Genomic DNA, 20,910 nt, shown 5'->3' with positions numbered 1-20,910 from the left:
GTACTTATCCTGCATTTACAACCCTCCATGACCTGATACTAACCTGCTTGAATTTTATTTTTTTTATCCCTCTCCCTTATCAGTGCTCCAGTTAAACTGAATGGTTTACTATCCTCCAAATTCAACTCATTTTTCATCTTTAGTTCTTTAATCCTCCCAGAACATCTCTTTCTCTTGTCTTCATACATTCAAATTCTATTTATTATTCAAGACTCAGTTCAGAGCCCTATTTCTTAGGAAACCATGCTTTAGAGCACAAGGGTGAAAGTTAACTTCTCTCTTTCTGAGTTGTTACTATCCTTGTTTTGTGTGTCTCTCTTGATATAACATGCTCTCTTTAATTTATTATGTATAAGTGTGTGTGTATATATTGGGTTGGCCAAAAAGTTCGTTCGGTTAGTGAATACCTTGTTCAATAAAATTCTTGGTGAAAATGAAAATATGTCTTTTATTCTTACTTAAAACCGAACGAACTTTTTGGCCAATCCAATATATATGTGTATATAATCTCTCCTTGAGTTCACCAAAGTAGATCTGGATATGAGCACTAAAACCCTGGGTAGACATCACAACTCAAAGAGCTTATTAATATTCCCAATTTTTAAAATAATGTGTAAAGAGGTACATGCTGCTACCCTCAGGAAAACTTTCATCCCGGACCTTTGACACAGAGCTACAGGTCAGAGTTCTCCCCAAGAATGACTTCATGAATTCATTCTCCCCCAGATCCCATTTGGAAGGTACTCACAGAATCAGATCAATGAAACCGTCCATATTTAGTTTATCCACAGAGCCTCCATCAAGGTGGGCCACTTCCCGTAAGGCTGCCTCATTATGGTAAAGTGAGGCCATCAGACACTGCTTCCCTTCCTTACCTGGAGTGAGTGCTCATCGCAGGTTCTTGCCAAGGCACGATGTAGCCTCCTCTGATATGAAGGTTGATATGGTCAAGGGGAGCCTCCAGGATTTTCTACTCACCGGCCGATTCATTGCCAGATTCCTAGAAGGGAGAAAACAGGCAAGGAATGATGACAAAAAAAAAAAAAGATAAAATGAATGCATGCTTTATTACAAGTCCTTCCTTTCCAAGGAAGTGTGTTGGAAAATCAGCAAAATACTGCAAATCTAAGGAGAAAATCTCTGATTTTCAGCTTTGCTAAAACCTCGAAAATCTAGTCTTTTCTCTGTACTCTCCAGAAAAGGTGGGGGCTTGGGGATGAGTCAATGTAACATGGGTGTCAGATTTTACCTACTTAGGCTTTTATGGATACTTTAAGCAAACCTTGCATGGCCGAAAGGTTGAAAATTATTGCCTTAGAAAATATGTGCCTGGAAGTCAGGAGAAAGTTCCATGCACCTCTCTCTGACTGCATGGACCAACCTGGTTCTTCACAAACAATGTTGGTTCTTACCATGCTATAGTCATACCAACGGGCTCTGGGAAAATAAGCATAGACCTGAAAAGTGTTCTGAAACATAAAATCAACATGTCATTATGAATATTCCAATAATTTAATTTTAACTTTTTAAAATTACCTCTGTAACTTAAGATTAAAAAAGGAATTTGACTAATGACTTTAAGAGTTTGGAAGGTTTTACTGAGAAAACCTAGGAAATTCTTCTTTAAACACACAGAAAAATAAAATTTTTAAAAAGGTAGATTTTGCAAGGATGCAAAGTGACAAGACACTAAAATGAGAATCAATTGTGGTTGTAAAGCTTCCATTAATGGAGACCTTGAAAAAAGATAAAGATCTCCCTTAGAAGTTCTAGAAATGCATTTGCCTGAAAATAGTGAGCTGTATAAGACAATCTGTAAAATGCCCTTCCTGTACTTTAGATTATGTGATTGGAGGGTGTCTGATCTGTGATAGAAAACTCACATTTTCCAGCACAGGGCTGATTAAGATGGCAGGGCCCAGCATGAACTGATGGTCTATATCCCATGTTGTGCGATCTTCTGTAAACCTTAAAGAATAAATATGAAAAATCCACCCATACTGTTATGACAGGTGCAGGGGGTTATTCCCAAGATATCCCTGCCGCTTGGGTAACAGGCTCTACTCACTCATGGAGAAGGGGTCGGACAACAGCGCTGCCCTCAACGTGAGCTTTATGCATCAGAGTATAGAGGTAAGGCAGCAGGGTGTATCTGGTCTGGAGGACTTTTCTTGAGAACATCTCAAAGTTTGAGTCCCAGGCCACAGGATCTTGTCTCTAAAAGGATAAAGAAGCACGTGAAAGGTCACCTCCTCTTTCCTCCATCCTAGCGGTATGAGAAAAGGACCAGCGCAGGCACATATCCCATATGCAGGTTACACACCCTTTCTCCTTTCATTTCTGGCTTCCTCTTTCCCTACATCTGCCCTCTTTCTAAACTGGATCTCCTTGCTTCCTCCCCTTCATCATGGACCCCTCAGTATCTGCACAGGTCTAGCCTTGGCGCCGCACATGTGTAGAGAGATGGGTCTCTACGCAGCACTGACATAACTTGGATAGATTTAAGTAAAATACAAATCCATTGTTCTTAAAAGCAAAAGGAGCCTCTTTTATTTTAGCCCCATAGAGAGCCATAAGCACTTTTCTCCTTGTAGGCATTAATCCCCTGAGAGATGAGAAAAAGTATATTCTTGAAAATTGTTGGTAATTCTGGGGTTTTGAACTCTGAGGGTTTTACAAGCAATGGAGCTGCTGTTGGTGATTTTTATATTTTTTCATCATACAAATAAGTACGATGCTCTTGAGGGTTAAAAGGAAGCTGTGATCTGAGGACACAGAACACCTGCAACATAACCTGCTTCCCTCACCCTTGTCCCGAATGTGTTGTGGTTCCCGGAAGATGGATAAAACGCCCCCAGCTGCATCCAGCGAACACACATCTCATACTCAGCATCTCCAAAGAATCCGCAAATGTCTGCTCCTGTCTGAGAAGATGTAGAATCAGAGCACATTTTAGGTGGGACTTTTGTGGGTTGCAGACACACTGAGATCTGACTGGGGAATTAGTAATGGCCCCAGTAGGACTTACATAAGAGATTCCAAAGAGACTGAACTCCATCATGCCTGCAATGAGAAGATACAGCTCTGTTGGGCACATAAGAACAGCCCTTTGGAAGGGTAGTTTTGACCTGTCTCTTCCGCACCGCATTTGAAAGCTCTGGGCCACTCATGATGAAACTATCAAAAGATGGGTGCGGATTAAGACTCACACCCACAGAGAACTCACCTCCTGTTGCGTTTATTGACCACGCGGATGATGACTAGATATAACCGATGCGGCTGAAGAGCACACACCCCAGTCCCCCCACCACCAGGAGAGGCCCCGGGATAAGCCCACACACCAATGACAGATTTCTTCAGTGGGTCCCACACGGCCATGCTGTCACCCAGCCAGCGTCCCCCCCAGCGGCCAGAAGAGGGGAAGGTGGAGCGAGTGATGACGATCTCTCGCTGTCCCGTCACCTCCTGCACAGCTCTGCTCGGAGGGGAACAAGGGGCTGAGCTGAAGGTGAATTTGAGGCTGGACAGCCATGGGACTTTATCACAGAGAGCAGCTTCAGCCTGGAGCATCTGTTATTTAAAAGTGACGCTCAGGGTCCCAGTGAACTTCCCAGGAGAACAAATGGGGATAGAGCATCACCTAATATGTGGATTTCTTTTCTTTAAAAAGAAAGTCTAATTAACTAGCTGTCTACTTCTAGGTAAGAGGAGGGGTGGGGTGACGTGTAGAACATATTTATAGAATGATTACTCTTATCCCAGGTATTATACTGGTCACGTTCATGTGTACGGTCTTACAACCTTGGCCTCCTTTTACTGTCAGGAAACTGAGACTCAAAGTAGATAATTTGTCAGTCATTTAAAGAGCAAGGATGCAGATCTGAGACCCATATAAAAGTACATATGACTTTTGGGATTGACATGTACACACTGCTATATTTAAAATAGATAACCAACATGGACCTACTGTAAAAATAAAATAAAATAAAATGGCATAAATACAAAAAATAAATAAAAGTATACATGACTATGGCTCTTTTTGGTAATATGCTCCCTACTAGGCTACTCCTCAAAAAGTAGGATAAATTTTGCACACGGGGCAAATACACATAAAAGATGTTTATCTCTCTCGATGGAAGGTTGGTCTTCTGTCTGCAGCTTTAGGCAGAAAATAAAAACAATGTGTGAGAGAAAAATCAATGCAACAAAAGAGAAAATCTATTGATAGATGCTAGTATATGATGTAACCAAATATTTGCTAAAGAAAGCATCACAAATCAATAGACAGAGATAAGTTGTTCAATAAGTGATGTCAGGAAAAGAAGCTAGCTATAGTGAAAACTAATCCATTTAGGTTACTTCCAATATTTCACACCCAAATAAATCCAAAAATGGATGGAGATGTGTGAGTGCATGCGTGTGCACACACACACACACATTCACACAGTGAGAGGTAATGAAGGTCTGAAACAAGGCAGGGATACAGAGTAAGGGTGGATGCGAATGATGCAAAGAACTTTGTCACTGACCATGTCAGAATTCTAGAAGTTTACCAGCCATAGAAATGAAATGAAAATTGTCTATCCAAGAAAAACTACTAAATCTTGGCCAGATAGTGAGGCCTCTGGGATTTTAACTTGGGGCTAGTCCCAGCCCGCCCCATCCCTAGCTCACTGGCACCAAAAGCCAGCAGCCAACAGAGTTCTGACCTCTTTTGGAGCTCTGTTAAAAGCACTATCCCCAGAGCACAATAAATACTTTTTTCCTAACTTCCAGTCCCCAGGAAAAATCTCTATTTGGACTCAAATGGACTTAAGAAGAGCGTTAAACTCCTAGTTTACCTGGCATTTCTAGACTCGTGAGGACTGTTTGATAGTGGCAAAATATTGAAATTATGCTGGAATCATGACCTAAGAAAATCTCTTGATTCATCTCCCCACACAACAAACCCATCTTTGTTTTTCTCTGCGTGGACGACTCACTTTTTATCCGTGGCCTACGGTTACTATGATCTACTCTTTATCAGTAGCTTAGACTGATTCTGACATCAGCATGGACCCAACACAAGGAGGAGTCTCTTGCTTTCTGCAGTAGACACAGTCCTAAAAAGCTGCAGGTAACTCAGAAACAAATCTGGAAATCAAATAATAGCTGCAGGGATTTATTACGTAAATGCAAGAAACAGCAATTCCTGAGGTGACTGCTCACTGCCTACTTTATCAGTGAAAAAGTTACATTTTTATATATTAGATTATCTTAAATAGGACATACTAAAAGGGAAGGCAGTTATTTAGAAGAACTGCTGGCTATATGAGGTATTTCAGCTACCGATTTCCCCCAGGTGGAACAAATACCACAAAGCTATCAGGACCTGTGGTCCTCAGAGCTACCCCCATCTCTTCACAGTTTGGGTTAATCTGTGTCCTTTCTTGTGTCTGCTCTGTGCCTACCTATCCTGAAGGTGGCCCCAGGGCTGCCAGTGGGCTGAGAGGTTTGTCTCTGGGTGAATCGCAGGCTTCTTTCAGCCTGGCCCAGACCTGAGAAGCTCTTCAGAGCTGGCTCAGAATATGCGTGGGATCTCGGGCCACTGGACAGTGGAGGAGGAAACTGGGACACTGATATCTTCCCAGCCCTAGAAAAACACAAATAGAGGAGCCTTTGAACACGTGTCCCAGAGACATCTCAGGAAGCCCTGCTCTTAAGCCCAACTGACGAGCATCTGAACAGGCCTTTGAAGCCATTTCCTCAGAGGAGTCTTACCAGCGCTCTGGTGAACATCTGTTTCCTCTGATTCATGCCCTGCCCACCCCCGGCTCTACCCTGTATCATAGGATGGGCTCTCAGGCTCCCTTAGCATTGGCCTCTGTGTAGGTCTGGCCAATGGGAAGCACTGGCAAGAGGTTAGAGGGTGGGGCTAAGAGAAGCCAGGGTATTTGTCCCTCTTTCTTTCTCTGGCAGCATCTCCAGCGGTGGCACATTGCCTCCATGGGCTCCGACTTCCATCAGGCAGTATGTCCCTGGGCAAACATGCAATCCTCTCTGCTCTTCCTGGTGGTCCCAGCACCTCAGTTCTGTAACAGCATCCTTCTCTTCCACTCCCGCAGCCCTAACTCACTGCTTTGCTAGGCTCTGAATTGTCACCCCATGTTCTGACTGCTAAATATTTCCAAAGAAAAAGCACTCAGGGTAACTTACAATCCACAGTCCATCAGACTTCAGGCTTCTGAAGGCTTCTTCTCTGGCTCTCGAGGGTTTCTGTAGAACTCTTCTATTTCCTTCTTTCACCAGGCAGCTGTGCTATTGCGCAAGAAGCCAGGAAAAGCAACGTGGGCTCTGTACAGCTGTAAGGGTGACACATGCTGTCACGTGGGGTCTCAGCCTGTCCAGGAAGGGGAGTGTGGGGACCAGGAAGGGGAGACCAGCAGGTATTTGTGCAAGGCACTGCCTACTCAGTGGGTGCCCTAACCTCAGGTCTGCAGCTGCGACTGCACAGGGTTTACTGTGGACACAAAGACATCAGGGAAGGTGACTTCATTCTCTATTTCCCTAGAAGGTTAGATAGGCTTAAGTCCCTTTTAAACATGGGATTCGTTTTACGACTGGGCATTTCATCATATGAACTGGAAAGTTAACCGTCAGTGTCTAAACAATCAAACTTCAGAGCACAGATGGTTTTTCTACACTGGCCAAATAAAGGAGATGAGTCATGCAGGGAAACACGAGTTGCAGTGTGGCGGGATGCTGGATGCCCTGGCCGACGTGGCATCAAGTGCTGAGTCAAGGCCATGACTCCTTTCACCTGGCTTACATTTTCTCTTACATGTAGACAATTCTTTAAAACCCAATCTGTTCATAACCTCTCCAGTAAAAATATTCTAGACTCTGCTTCATTATTTTTCAGGCAACATTAAATTCAAACAAAACACAATCCATTAAAGGTGTACATGTGAAGGTATTTCATTTACGATTTCCTTCTACACATTTCCAGTTTAGCTGTGTGTTGAGTTTTCCATTTGAGGATCTTTTTCTGCCAACAAATTACCAGTTGACAAGTACACTCAACTTAGAGCTACTTAACCAAACATCAGGATAGAACGTGTAAGTATCCAGATGTTTAGGTCCATGTAGACAAAAATCTGTGTGTAACTATACCTTAACCTGAGGTTCATGGTCAAGGGATCCATCCACATCCACATTGGGCAGATCTGTCCAAACCTAGAAAAAAAGAAGAAAAATTAAAACCTTTAAAAGGCATTGCACACAGACCATGAGATGTTTCACATGTGAGACATGCATCTCCATACAATTCTGGGGGATATTTGCCATTAATTAAATTGTAAAGTCTGAATATATGAAATTCTGTTAGGTTAAAATAGGTTGGGGTCTCTCAATTCATTCCATAAATTTTTTAAATTTTATTTTTTAATATAACTAAATCCGTTTTAAGCATATCCTCTGTAAAATCACTTTGCAAATGATTATTCAGTTCTCGCTGCTATGCCTATCATAGACCTATAACAAATTTCCCCTTATAAAAAACAAACGTTAAGTGTGTGACTCTAAAGGAATACGATTGATTTCCGCTCACAACCCATAAACTTGGCCTCAATACTTTTAAGCAGCATCATGACTTACTGGGGACCCCAAGTATATGCAGCATTAAAATATCCATAGGATCAACCAATTTCATCTATAATTAGAAGGACATTAACTATATACATTGATTAATTCATTCATTCAGCAAACACTTAGTGAGCATTTATATATGCCAGGCACTCTTCTATGATCTGTATCTGCTGAGGTTTAAGTAAGAAATAGTCCTGTTTTCTCAGAGTTCACAGATGGAACATAAGTGCTAAGTTGTATGCTATGCTCTCTGAGGGCAACAATATAGAAAAGGGAAAAAAAGGGAGAATGAAACTAGTCTTTGTATGCTTCCTGAGAGGGAATATTTAAGTTGGTCTTGAAGTGCAGACACTATTTGGGTAAACTGGGGAGGATATATTCAAAGGCACAGGGAGCACGGCATGTACCCGGAGCAAGAGGAAGTAGCGTTGGATAATTACAGAGCAGTTTGAATCCTGGCTAAGAGCTACTGTCACTGGAGTCGGGAAGTTCACTTAAAATCTTGTTGCTGTGAGTCGAACAATGAGGATGAGGCTTGAGGCCACAAAAGGGAATGATAGGAGATAAGAGAAGGAGAATAATCTGTTGCATTTAGTGATTTATTTAGATACTGATTAAGCATCCCAGGTCAAAGATGAGAGCGAGTGACTGGGAGATAGACTTCAAGAGTCATTCTCAGGGCTTCCCTGGTGGTGCAGTGGTTGAGAATCTGCCTGCCAATGCAGGGGACACGGGTTCGAGCCCTGGTCTGGGAAGATCCCACATGCCACGGAGCAACTGGGCCTGTGAGCCACAACTACTGAGCCTGCGCGTCTGGAGCCTGTGCTCCGCAACAAGAGAGGCTGCGATAGTGAGAGGCCCGCGCACGGGGATGAAGAGTGGCCCCCGCTCGCCGCAATTGAAGAAAGCCCTCGCACAGAAACGAAGACCCAACACAGCCAAAAATAAATAAATAAATAAATTTATTAAAAAAAAAAAAAAAGAGTCATTCTCAAAGGGATTCTTTATGTTTGTTAAATGACCAGCTGGAACACATAACGGGTGTGGCACTGGAATACTTCCAGACAATAAAACAAAGCTCACTGATATTTTAGAGGATTAGACCTGAAATCTTGGTCTTATTAATGTTTATTGAGCTAATCAGTATCAGATTTCTACTCATTCATAATTTGTAAATTACCCAATATAGTTTGCCAAGATTTATTAGCCTCTTTTAATCAAGACATTGTGATACTGATTAATTATAGGCACCTTCTCCCAAGCCTTACCTTTCCCCAGACAATATCACTGTTGTCTGGCCATCTGATGAACACATTGTTTTCCTGCCCTCTGGTGAATGGGAGATACTGGGTCTCATTGCCAGAAATGGCTGGATCCTGCAATGAAAGGGTTTAAAACAGCAAACATGAGAAAAACATCCCCAAGAAAATTCCCCTCCAAATTTTTAACAATTCACAGTGCAGAAAGAAATGGTGAACCTCAATACAACACCACATACATACACACACACACCATGGATAATTGAGAGCTAAAAGAATATACTGATGTTTCTCTATAACAGTCTTCAGGAAAAAAGTATGCTGATGTTTGAAAACAATTCTTGGAGATAAACCAGGTTAATAAGACATTACCCTCAAGTGGAAAAAACCAATTTACTGTGCTTCCACAGTGTAATAGCAATAGTCCTTAAGAACATGAAATGCCTTTCTTCTATTCTGTGGGCCAGCTTACCTATCTAAAGTGGCCTTCCCCGTTCACTCCATCCCATACCCCCAACTGCTCTCTATAATAGTATCTTATTTCACAATTGTCATAGAAATTGTCACTACATATCTGAAACTATCTTTTTTTAATGTTTATTTATTGGCTGTCTCCCTGCAACAGAATAAAACCCCTATAAGAAAAAGGATGTTTCTTATTTAGATTATAAACACAAACACACACATTTTTTAGAACAGTGATTTTCAAAGACCCAGTGTTTAATTAATACTTGAATGAACGAATGAACAAAAGTCAGAAAACAATGCTGTAATTTTTAAAAGCTAGAAGGGAGGGTGATTTGCAGGTAACTACTTCTGTGTTTGTCAAGATATAGCTTCCAATGTGAAATAATAAACTGATATTCTGGATCTTAACTCAGTTGTTTGTGAGTTTAATTAAGAAGAAATAAGTCCCCTAAGCCTCACAATTCCTGAGTAATGGTAATGGTAACTTAAGAGGTTTTTGAACCCCCTAAGGTAAAGATGAGACTAAGATATAGCTATTCCCTCTGAGACACAGCTTAAAACAGTGAAGCTCTTTTTTTATTTTTTTGCTGTATGTAGTGTTTCAGTCCATAGTTCTTCTAACTCTACTGAAAGAACAGTAATAATTAATTACATACTAGTGACACTCAGTTATGAAAAATAAATATTGCTATGTATCATCTTTTTAAAGCCATTTTTCATTTGTTCTTTCTTCCTTTGTTTATTTGCTTTTTAATACTTTTATTTTACACTGTAGATTCATAGGCAGTTACAAGTTACAAAAATGTTCAGGGAGATCTTACATACTTTTCATCCAGTTTCCCTCGGTGGTACCATTTTTGAACCATGAGCATAGACACAGAAAACGGGATCTAATCTTTCTAAATACCTACCAGAATAAGAACAAATCTCACACCATTCTTCTTCATTTGCTCAATCACGAGGCCAAGATTTTGAAAGTTGGGGCTGAGGGTGAAGTCCAGCTTCCGGTCCATGTAATCGATGTCTACATGCTGGACATCCTGAAGAAAGGAACAAGCAAGATGCTTGGGATCCTGCAGCAGGGCCTCCTCGGGGCACACGGACTGCTCGGCCAGGCTCCAGTACTGCTGCTTGCTGACCCCAGCCCAGGCCTCCCTGAATTTCTTATCTCAGTTCTCCCCTAGACTCACTTTTCAATTCCGCTGATGGAAACTGCTTTCTGATTCCTGCATCCAGCTCACCTGTCCCCATTCCTTCTCTTTCTGTTCCTCCAATTGGAATTCCCCCCATTCCTTCCCTCAATTTATGGCTTTTCCACTCTTCAAATTGCAAACTCAGTGAGCCTACCAAACAAAGGGTGGTTAAACGTTCAAGGGTAGAAAGCCAGACTTGCCTGAGAAACAGAAAAGATTGTATATCTGTTTCTTTTCTCCCCTCCAGTAAACCTGACTGAATTTATTCACATTTAGAACTACAGTATTTTATAGTTTTTTAGAATGTATATACTTCTGCCATCCCCATTAGACTGGATGATCCTTGAGATGAGAAGCTTGTCTTCCCTCTTCTCTATACCAGGTTTCGGCACATGAAATTCACTCAATCCATGATTGTTGAATAATGGCTAAAGTGGTTAGTATTCAGTTGGGGGAAGAAAAGATGTTTCTTTTTAACCTGAAGGTGATAATCACCTGTATTGCCTTAAGACTCTAGGTAAAACTTGTTCAAGGGAGCAGAGATTTGTGCATAAACCAAAGCTTGGAAAAGAATGAACCAACACGTTATTAACATTAATTGTCTCAGTGAGGTAGACCTATGGATTTTTAAAGATCTTTTAATTTTCCTATCTTTTCTAATTTATGTTTAATAAGTATCTAGAATAGTAGTGTGTAAAAGGAAAAATTAAGCCTGGATGAATGTTTCAAATTATCTTTGATGAGAACATCATAACACTTTACTTTATTCTCAGCTTCCAATCATTAATTGTCCTCCAAAATCTCAGGAGGTGAACTGAGAACAAAGAGAATGCATGATGAGAAACTGATCATTTTAAGAGGAGAAAGAGTGTGCTATTTATGGAATTCTGCCTGTTGAGAGCAAATGACTGTACTTCCAGGGGCTTATCTAGGGGACAGGTTGTCATTGCAGGATATGCTTACGTGCATGTGTGTGTTTAGGAAAAAGTGAAGGCTTGCTTTTCACTTTCTTTCATATTGTCACTTTATATCCATCCTCTCCAAGAATAGCCACAGTACAACTTCCTAAAATGATCATAATCTTGAGATAGTTTTCAAGTCCCCAAAGTCACACCTTAAAGTCCAGCCATGGCTACTGCAGGATACTCCTGCCAAGAGGCAGGAACAATGTCCCCCAAGCACACCTCAAACTGCTGAAGGATTTATGCAACTCTCAATTTTGAACACTTGATTTAAAAGGGTAGCATGAAATAAATTTAAAAAGCAATGTTTCCTAACTCCACAGCTATGTTTTCTTCATACCAAAGTAGTCATCGGTAATCTCTATGAAGATTTTTCAATCTATAATTAGCCACAAGTTCCCACAACTAATTAAACCACAGACTGAGTGAGAGTTTCATACGTAGGGAATCTGAGCTGCCATCATTGCATTATACAAATTGGAGATTTCAGCGTCATTCTGGTATCCATAGCGATTCAGCTGGAATCCCAGGGCCCAGTAGGGAATCATTGCTGGCCAACCAATCAACTAAAAGAAAAAAGAAAAATGGATCTAAGTAGGCTTCTTTGGAAAGAAAAGATGATTGGCTTATACTAGAAGCAACTTGAGCTCTTCTATGAAGCTGTCTGATCTAAGAGGCCTCACTCAAGAAAAATAAAGTCAAAAAAATGCAGAATGATAGAAAGTTTCCCTATATTCTACAGCATCCACTCTAGGAAACCTAAGAACTCAGTGATTATCATGGATTAGAGATTCTTAGAAAGGCTATTTAGCAAATAGTTAAGAGAAGTATGGGATGTCAGTATGCCTTTATAGCCCCTAAACACTAAATCCTGACTTTCAGAAAAGACAACAATAATGTAGTAGGGACACTCAAGGGCCTTAAGAAAAAACAAATGGCCTTTCTCAGTGCTAAGAGCATGGCAATACCTAACAAACACTGGATGATTTATCAATGGATAGAATAACTTCCAACCTCCTTGTATTGCTGAGTTACAAGCTCAGGGGTTGGCCCCCAAACCATATAAAAGTCCAAAATCCCTCCTGTGGTGTGGTATGTCAAGGCAGGAGTAGGCTGGAATGCCACATCTGTAAAACAAGAAGAAAAAAAAAAAGATAGAAGATGAGGAGCATCCTTGGAACTGTAAATCACCCAGATAGGGAATCTGCTCTAAAATTTGCTATTTTCACTCTCTTACTTTAATGCCCACCTCCTCTAGAAAGTCCTCTCTCATGCAGTGGAATCAGAGATGGATTTTCAGGTACCTCAAACATAATCTCAGTCTCAACATCTTATATCACTCTGTGAAAGAGAGCTGAAGTGTCACAGTAAAATAAGGTCATACAAGAGTAGGGACAATGTTTAGTCAAAATTGTACCCCTAATACCTGGCCTAGCGCTCTTAGTAAAACTTGAAAAATAAACGAATGGAAGGTCATTTCTCTTGTCCTTGAGTTTCTTTATTTCTACTGGTATTCCAGATCCCCAAAAAAGTGGTCACAGCTCTTCATGGTGGTACACGGGGGAACATGTCTCTGTCTTACCCATGGCATTACTGTTCAGCAGGAGCACTCCATGGTCATTGCCATCCTCCTCCAGTGCCATGTAGTAGGGGTGGACACCATAGGAATTCTTCTTGTACTGGGAGAGTCGTGGGGAGCGTAGGTGGATAATCAAAAAAAGAAAATCCAAGAAATAATTTTCACATCATAACCCAAACAGCAAACTCCTACTCAGTACTGAAGATTCAGTACAATGTCATGTCTTTTGTAGACTTCCTTGACCCTTCCCTACATCCCAAGTAAAAACCTAAATGCCCTCTCCCCCTATGCCTTCCCTGTTTATTATCATATGATTCTATTATAGCACCGATTACATTGTGTTACCATTATTTCTGCATCTCTCTCTCTTACTAGCTTACAAGCCTCTGGAGAAAAAGATAGTGTTTTATTAAATAAAACAATGTCTTATTCTATGTGTGCCTGACACGTAAAACATATTAAATAATAGTTTATGAAATAGGGTCTTCCCTGGTAGCACAGTGGCTAAGAATCCACCTGCCAATGCACGGGACACGGGTTCCATCCCTGGTCCGGGAAGATCCCACATGCTACAGAGTAACTAAACCCGTGAGCCACAACTACTGAGCCTGCAAGCCACAACTACTGAAGCCCGTGCACTCTAGGACCTGTGTGTTGCAACTACTGAGCCCGTGAGCTGCAACTACTGAAGCCCGCACACCTAGAGCCCATGCTCCGCAACAAGAGAAGCCACCACAATAAGAAGCCCGTGCACTGCAATGAAGAGAAGCCCCCGCTCACCGCAGCTGGAGAAAGCCCACGCACAGCAATGAAGACCCAACGCAGCCAAAAAATAAATAAATAATCTTTTAAAAAGTTTATAAAATAAGTAAAATCCATAGTCCACAGGAAATAGATATAGTTTAAGGCAGAAGAGAAAGAAGACCATAACATATGGTGTATTTCATCTGAGAGCAGAAAGTATCAATATAAGGTGGAGCTGATGAATACATGGGCATAGGGTTTAAAATAAATTTACATAGAGAGAAACTAGTGATAATCTTATTCTTCTGTGCTTACCGCTGGTGGCTCATCTCAGGCAAACATTCCCCACATGTTCCAGCTTATGTTTCTTCTGAAAGTTGTGTGCTCGGTTTCCCCAAAGCCATAGAGGTACTGAGAGGGGAGGCGCGTGGAGATGGAAAGGAACATGTCATTGAAGGTGAAGCCGGGGGGCTGGGAGTCCCGACTGCAATACAAGGGCAGACGTCAGTTCAGAGCTGGGCACAGGCCAGCGTAAACACGGGCTACATGGGGATGTCGAGCTGATTCAGAAACTTCCTGAGTGATTGCACATGTGGATCCACATTCAAATACTGTGAGATGACCCAGGTGATAACAATGGCCATAATTCACTGCCAAGGTCCTGTGTTTGCATTTTTATCTGTGCTCTGTCTTTTGCAAGACTGAGAACTCCATTACTGGGTCGTGAGCTCCCTGAGGACAAGGACCACATCTTCCTCATCTCTGTATTTCTACTTCTCTTTGCCTGCCATATCAGCTTGAATAAATGTATGAATAAATGGATAAGGTAGAAGCAAATTTTCCAATAGAAAACGTGCAACTCTTAGAATGACTTTTCTGGATTGGCCAAAGAACTTCTTACCAAAGAAGGTAACAGACAGAAAGTCAGACGTACAGTCAGAGAGAGCTGAAGGCACATGTGCACACACAGGTGACAGTTTCTACACGGACGGGGAACTTCAGCCCCGGGCAAAACCCAGACCTTCACTGCATTCCACTCAGCAGCAGGGTAAGGCGTGAGAGATGACAGCTCCTTTCGTGCTTAACATTGTGAAAAGGCTTTCAGTCTAAACTCTCAATAGAAGCAAAGGCTGTAAGAAGCCATTTCACTCTCCTCAGAACCTTTGCCCTTCTCTCTTGCCTCTTCTGTTATTATTTCTTAATGAGGGTATATAGAACTGATTTCTATATGGTTATCTGTTGTATTTATTAAATTGAGTTTCCTGTTCTACTTAACGAGAGCAATGAATAGAACGTGTATTTTCCTTCCTCTAAAAACAAGCATCACTTAATTAGCTTTTTTAAACCTTTGATCAATTAATTTTTCTTGTTAAGGACTAATAGAAAATAAAATCCTTATTGAAGTCGGGGCAATAGATACACTCTCTGTTTAACATATTTACATAGAGTCTCTAAGATTAATATTTCACTTGCATTAATGAGAGCCACTGTAATTAGATCTAGAACTACTCTAGTTAGAACCAAGTAAACTGTGCTTACATCGCAGTGCTGGAGCTTTTTGCTGGAGCAAGCCAGTTGTCTCCGTGACCGCCCAAAATCAACAGAGCAAGGGCAAGCTGGCTGTCAGAAGCTCAGGCCACCGCTGCCGGCAAGGGCAACACAGGACTGAACAATATCCCACCTTTGTTGAATGAGTGTAGACAACATTTGAAATGGAGGTGGCAGCATTATTAAGGAAGACGGTAAAATTAGTAGGTTCCTTGTCCATTCCCAAGATTATGATACCTGTAAATATGAGGTTGTTGGGGTCCATATAATTATTATTTATAATCTTTGCCTGTAGACGGTTCTGGGGAGACAAAAGTCAGTTTAGACACCAGGTATATCACATTCTAATTGTGCCCAAATACCACTCTGTATCTTTCTTCCTGAGATTCTAAGAGATCCTTTACCTCTGAGGTTCTAAATGGTGCCAGGAGATGGTCCCCAGGGAATTTTTCAAGCGAGACTCTTAACAGTCTTTTTGTACTCTTTTAGTAATATTATGTGCTTGCTTTGGTTTACTGGTTATTTATTGGTTCTATTACTCAAAATATCTTCTTGACATCATGGAATTTTCAAGCAGACAAGATGGGTACTCACAAAGCAAACAAAAAGACACAAATACACACAGAGACCCATGGGCACACAAAGGTATAGACATACACATACACACAAAACAGTGCCCAAATAATTTTTTTTTCTTTTAACAATAATGATGATAGCTAAAATTTATGAATGCTTAACTGTGTGCCAGGTACTGTGCTAAGCATTTTACATGTATTATCTCATTCAATTCTCACAGCAAACTATGAGGTTGAGGCTGTAATGATCCCCACTCTTCAGATGAGGAAACTGAAGCCCAGGTAAGTTAGATAACTTATTCAGGGAACCACAGTTCAAAAGTGACAAAGTTGAGCTATGACAAAGAAGGTAGAACTGAAGACTGAAGAAAAAAAGGGACACTTTGATGTTTAAAAAGATTAGGCCTCCCACAAATATATGCCCAACTGATTTTTTGCAAAAGCAATGCAATGGAGAAAGGACAGACTTTTCAACAGATGGTGCTGCAGCCACTGGACATCCATAGGCAAAACATGAAATTCAACCTAAACCTCAAATCCTATATAAAAATTAACTCAAAACTGGGAGTTTCCTGGCTGTCCAGTGGTTAGGACTTGGCACTTTCATTGTCATGGCCCAGGTTCAATCCAAGGTCGGGGAACTAAGATCCCGCAAGCCACGCAGCCAAAAAAAAAAAAAAAAAAGTTTTTTAATTAAAAACATTAACTCAAAATAGATAATAAACTTAAATGTAAAAGTAAGACTATAAAAATTTTAGGAAAGAAATAGGAGAAAATATTGAAGAGCTATAAAGAGTTCTTATACTAGACACCAAAAAGAATGATCCATAAATGGAAAAAATGATAAACTAGACCCATCAAAATTAAAAACTTTTGCTCTGTGAAAGACTGTGTTAACTGGATGAAAAGAGCAGCCTACAGACTGAAAAAAAATATTTACAAGCCATATATCCAAGAAGGGACTGGTTTCTAAAATATATAGAGAACTTTCAAAACTCTCAAATATAAGCCAAACAATCCAATTAGAAAATGGGCAAAAGAACTGGATAGACATTTTACTTAAAAGAATATACAGCTGGCAAATGAAAAGGTACATGAAAAGATGGTCAACATCATTAAACGCCAGAGAAATACAAATTGAAACCACATGAGATATTGCTACACCTTTATCAGAATGGCTAATTTTTTTTTTTTAATGTGACAACATCAAATGCTGGTTTTGATGCAGAGAAACTGGGTGACTCTGGAAAGGAAGGCCATGATGGAAGAACCTCAGAAAGGTACTGCACACCTCATCACCCCTGACCCACACGTCCTACACACTCGCAACCCCTCAAATAAGGACATATCTTGGAAGCCCAGACTCAGCATATAAAACTCAAAGGCAATAATTTATTTTTCCAGAAAAAAACAAGTTCTTCACCAAACTCATACTGATTTTCTATAGGCTTATGTATCTAACACAGATTTAAAAATTCATTTTAACGTTAATCCTTTCTGCGACCATGGCAACGAGGCACTGCCCTTAGTCCACAAGACCAAGCATCTACGGCAAACCCAAAACTCAAAAAGCAGTCACAGAAAAGAACATGCACTGTGGGTTCCTCAAAAGCAGTACTTACAGAGGTGACAGAAAAATCATACAGAATATAATTCTTTTTAGTTACAGCATCTAAAAGAGAAAGATGGAAGAGGGTTGGTTGCTACAGGAAGCAGAGCAGCTGGGCGTGTTCTTCTCTTCCCTGGGAATGTCTCTGCCACCTAGTTCTGCTCACCCAAGTTCTACCTGTTTTTGCGAATCTCCACAGAGGTTCCCTGGACCACTTCAACCCCCAGCAACTGCTCCCTCCTCTAAACCCCATGGCACTTGTTGTACCATTTTGTCGGCATCTAAAATACTTTGACTTGCATTTGTAATCATCCACATGCCCTCTATCTTGCTGGACCAGGACTTGCTCAGGGCAATGTTTATGTCTTATTCATCTTTATATGCCCTGCACACAGCATAATAATAAATAGCCAATAAATATGAATAAATGCTAATTCTATATAGGGCAGGATTTTTATATAATGAGACCAGAGGCTTATGTGAGGTATTTATATGGAAATCTCACAGTGGAAAAACACACTAAACAAATTAGATACTTGCCCTTCAATAGCCACCAAGGCACTATTTTACAAATCTATTAATAAAATGTGTTATTTGGCATTAATAATGACACCCAGAGAAAAGAATAAACTAAATCCAATAATGTCTTGCTTTGGTAGAGTCAATAGCATAGAAGCTGCTCATTTGAGGTCTATTTTAATGCATGTGCTTGGCTAACGGGACTTTAAGAATAAATTAATTCTAAGCTACAGAAATGAGCATCGGTGATAACAGGGTTAGTGCCATACTGGGCAGCCTGCAAAGACTAATTTTCACTGAGAAGCACAGTGATGGTACCATAAGGACGCCTACCTTTAGAGACACCATCATCCCAGTACAGCTCTCCCTTTGCTTCTCTCTTATAGTCCAAGGCAATGATGAGTCCCGTGGTATTCTTCCGACTGTAAAAGAGCAATTCTCAGTTTCAGAGAATGAAGAAGGGATAGAAAGAACGATGTTAAACCAGTTCCCTTCATGCCACAGGGACAGACAGTATTAGAGTCAATCCCAGATACTGAGTAGATACTGACTCTGTCTGAAAACACGGAAGCAGGGTGTGGGTGAACGCAGAGGTTAGTAGTGAATGAGCATGAGAAGAACAGTAGAAGGCGGTAGTCCCTGCTGAAAACTGGGTTTGTGATAATACTAACAACTATCACTTACTGGGTGCTTACCAAGTGGAAGACACTCTTCTATGTGTCCTATATACATTAAATCATTTCTATATTTCATTTGACCCTCTTAATAACTCTACAATGTTAAACTACCATCAACTCCAGTTTACTAATGATGAGCAGAAACACAGAAAGTAAGTTGCCCATGGTAACACATCTGTAACATAGTAGAGCTGAGGCTTGAACTCAAACTTTCTGGCTCTTGACCTTGAACCTATGTTGACTTTCATATGGTAATGCTTATCTCCTGTTTAACTTGCATTCTCTCATTCCTAAAGGAATCTACTTGAGAACAATTTCCGACCCCAGGGGAATCCTCACACGTGATTATTTTGACTCTTTTTCTAATCTGATGCAATCTAAAAGTGAAAGACAAAGGGAATGTAAAGGAACCAAGGCTACATTTATCCCTTGCTTAATGAAGACTAAGATGCCAATTTGGGGCCGACCTTGAAAGGAAGTGAAGAAGATTACTGACTGGAGATGTTTTCCCTTAGTTTATCCAATTTTAGTCCCGATTTGCCTCTCCCATAACACCCTGCCCCTTAGAGCACCGGAGCAGTCACCCCTCAGAAGGGTGAGGAGCTCACCTGGTCTCTGCAGTTGTGTTTGCTTGCTGGGTGGGAAAGATGTAGCCCCCTCACAGGTGAAGTCCTATCCTATCACCTGGCAGTAGCATCTCCACAAATTGTTTCCTCCATTCTATGGCTACTCCCTAACCAACAAAAGGAAAAAAGATCAGATAATATGTTGCTTGGGCTAGGAGTGACCTTGGAAATGATCTAGTTCAGTTGCCTCATTTTAAAGAAGAGACAAATAGAGACCCCTCCGTCCTCAAAGTGAAGTGACTTGCCCAAGGCATATAGGTAATAGCAGAGCCAAGACTCCAACCTACCCTATTTCTTTACATTATACCATGCTGTGGGTGATTCCACAACTGGCCTTTAATCCTCTAGGTCATCACACCCTAAGGCCCATTACTAGTCCCGATAGCTGCATAGTAGCCAGGTTGATATAATGAAAATTGCCATAAACCTACCCCAGTTATTCAAATTATTTCATTGTAGCTCTGGAAAGGCCTTCTTCCCAGGAAAGTACCCACAAGCAACTAAATGTAAAACCTAGTACTATTATCCTACCCCGAGCTCCCAAGACTGCTGCCTTAGAATTGCTCTCTGCTAAAGGCAGGTCTCTGAGCCAAGCAGGGCTGCCTCACTCACCGTTTCATAGTCGCACCAGATGGCGGCCGGTATATGTGCTTTTGTGTGGTCCACACCCTAGGGAAACAACAATAATGAGCAACACCGGCACACCCCTTTACAATTTACACAACACCTTCCCACGTGGTGGCATGTGCTCATCTCATCGATCCTGAGAGATAATTGGGATCATCCCATCCTACAAGTAAAACACAGATACTCAGAAAAATTGGGCAGATTACCCAAAGCAGACCTGTTCCTAGAAATGAAGTTTGTTTTGCTTGGAGGCTCCTGAGAGAAGCAGAGGAAGTTCACTCCCTGAGTTACCTGTGTAATCTGACAGATGGGAGGAGAATGAAGCAGCTAGGCCCCCAGGAGAGCCTTGCAGGGGGACCGCTTGCTAGTTAGCAGGACCTGCCATGAGACGTTGGGGCTGAAACGTCAGCTCCAAGGGCCTGTGACGTGAGTCCCTGGGCCATCTCTCATGTTTATAAATGGATCCGCATAATCCTGACCCCGCCCTACTCTTCCCCACTCACCCCTGCCCCAAGTCACACTTAGGAAGGGTAGGTGTGGTCCTTTATACCGGGACTCCAGAGTAGCACCCTCCCCTTGCCCAGCACCTCTCTCTCCCTCCACTCTCCTCTCCCCACCTCTTCTCTTTCTCCACCCCAACTTTAGGAGCATATTCCCTCTGGTCAAAGGGAAGCACAGACAGATGGCCAGCCCAAACTCACAGGCATTCAAAGTCCCCATCAATACCATGGCCACATGCTTAAGGAAACAAGCTTTAGGGTAATTTTGCAAAATGGGGATTGTTTTGTTTGGCAAACAGTGAGATCAAGAATTACTATTTTTCAAATTTCCAAACTTTCACGATCTCTCTCTCTCTCTCTCTCATTTATACTCATATTTAAACGCAGCCACAGATACT

The 20,910-nt window shown here is 41.3% G+C and overlaps 1 protein-coding gene across 1 annotated transcript in view; it reads right to left on the bottom strand.

Annotated features, from left to right (window-relative positions):
- The window catches only part of LOC309632651 (putative maltase-glucoamylase 2), a gene marked incomplete at its 3' end in the record, with an annotated part of 68,515 nt that overhangs the window by 18,478 nt on the left and 29,127 nt on the right, over positions 1 to 20,910 (bottom strand). The window contains 25 exon segments of the mRNA XM_082400412.1: positions 876 to 970; positions 974 to 1,000; positions 1,413 to 1,469; positions 1,884 to 1,968; positions 2,069 to 2,217; positions 2,808 to 2,924; positions 3,029 to 3,063; positions 3,342 to 3,570; positions 6,196 to 6,231; positions 6,234 to 6,281; positions 6,285 to 6,341; positions 7,153 to 7,215; positions 8,895 to 9,002; positions 10,265 to 10,393; positions 11,949 to 12,074; positions 12,523 to 12,635; positions 13,091 to 13,187; positions 14,147 to 14,161; positions 14,165 to 14,315; positions 15,430 to 15,680; positions 17,577 to 17,626; positions 18,416 to 18,504; positions 19,368 to 19,417; positions 19,421 to 19,492; positions 19,998 to 20,054. Of these exon segments, the coding sequence (XP_082256538.1) occupies positions 876 to 970; positions 974 to 1,000; positions 1,413 to 1,469; positions 1,884 to 1,968; positions 2,069 to 2,217; positions 2,808 to 2,924; positions 3,029 to 3,063; positions 3,342 to 3,570; positions 6,196 to 6,231; positions 6,234 to 6,281; positions 6,285 to 6,341; positions 7,153 to 7,215; positions 8,895 to 9,002; positions 10,265 to 10,393; positions 11,949 to 12,074; positions 12,523 to 12,635; positions 13,091 to 13,187; positions 14,147 to 14,161; positions 14,165 to 14,315; positions 15,430 to 15,680; positions 17,577 to 17,626; positions 18,416 to 18,504; positions 19,368 to 19,417; positions 19,421 to 19,492; positions 19,998 to 20,054 (2,306 nt within the window).

This window comes from Balaenoptera borealis (assembly GCF_965194805.1).
Source record: "Balaenoptera borealis genome assembly, chromosome: 7".
In the NCBI taxonomy this organism is placed as follows: Eukaryota; Metazoa; Chordata; class Mammalia; order Artiodactyla; family Balaenopteridae; genus Balaenoptera; species Balaenoptera borealis.
Note: the sequence above shows the minus strand (reverse complement) of the source record. Positions and strands in the feature narration are given on the sequence as shown.